This window comes from Cystoisospora suis (assembly GCF_002600585.1).
Source record: "Cystoisospora suis strain Wien I chromosome Unknown contig_6645, whole genome shotgun sequence".
NCBI lineage: Eukaryota > Apicomplexa > Conoidasida > Eucoccidiorida > Sarcocystidae > Cystoisospora > Cystoisospora suis.
The window spans coordinates 8,694-8,998 of record NW_027159432.1 but is presented as its reverse complement, the minus strand read 5'-3'; the positions used below and the strand labels follow the sequence as shown (position 1 = coordinate 8,998).

Here is a 305-nt window from a genome sequence, read left to right as displayed (position 1 = left end):
TCTTTCTGTCTTTTTCAGTCTTTCTTTTTGTCTTTCTGTAGAGTCTTCTTCACGAAATGCATTCCTTGCAGCATCGACGTCGTGAGATAGATCACACTTCTTCTTCTCTCGATCCCACCACCACCGACGGAGGAGGAGGAGGCGTCATTGCCGGGAATCGAACCCGTTCATCTCTTCTTCATCTGCCACCGCATCACCTTCAGGTCAACGACGAAGACCTCGACAAACACTCCTCCTCCTCTACATTGACCGGGACGAACGTCAATCCTGGGGGCGGAGAGGGGAGAAATGCCGCAGGAGCTCAT

The 305-nt window shown here is 51.8% G+C and overlaps 1 protein-coding gene across 1 annotated transcript in view; it reads left to right on the top strand.

Annotated features, from left to right (window-relative positions):
- The first annotated feature begins 38 nt into the window (after positions 1 to 38).
- Positions 39 to 305, top strand: part of CSUI_010082 (uncharacterized protein) — a 3,329-nt gene continuing 3,062 nt past the window's right edge. The window contains exon 1 of the mRNA XM_068070188.1: positions 39 to 305. This exon is cut by the window's right edge and continues 201 nt beyond it. Coding sequence (XP_067917837.1) covers positions 57 to 305 — 249 coding nt within the window. The 5' untranslated portion in view covers positions 39 to 56.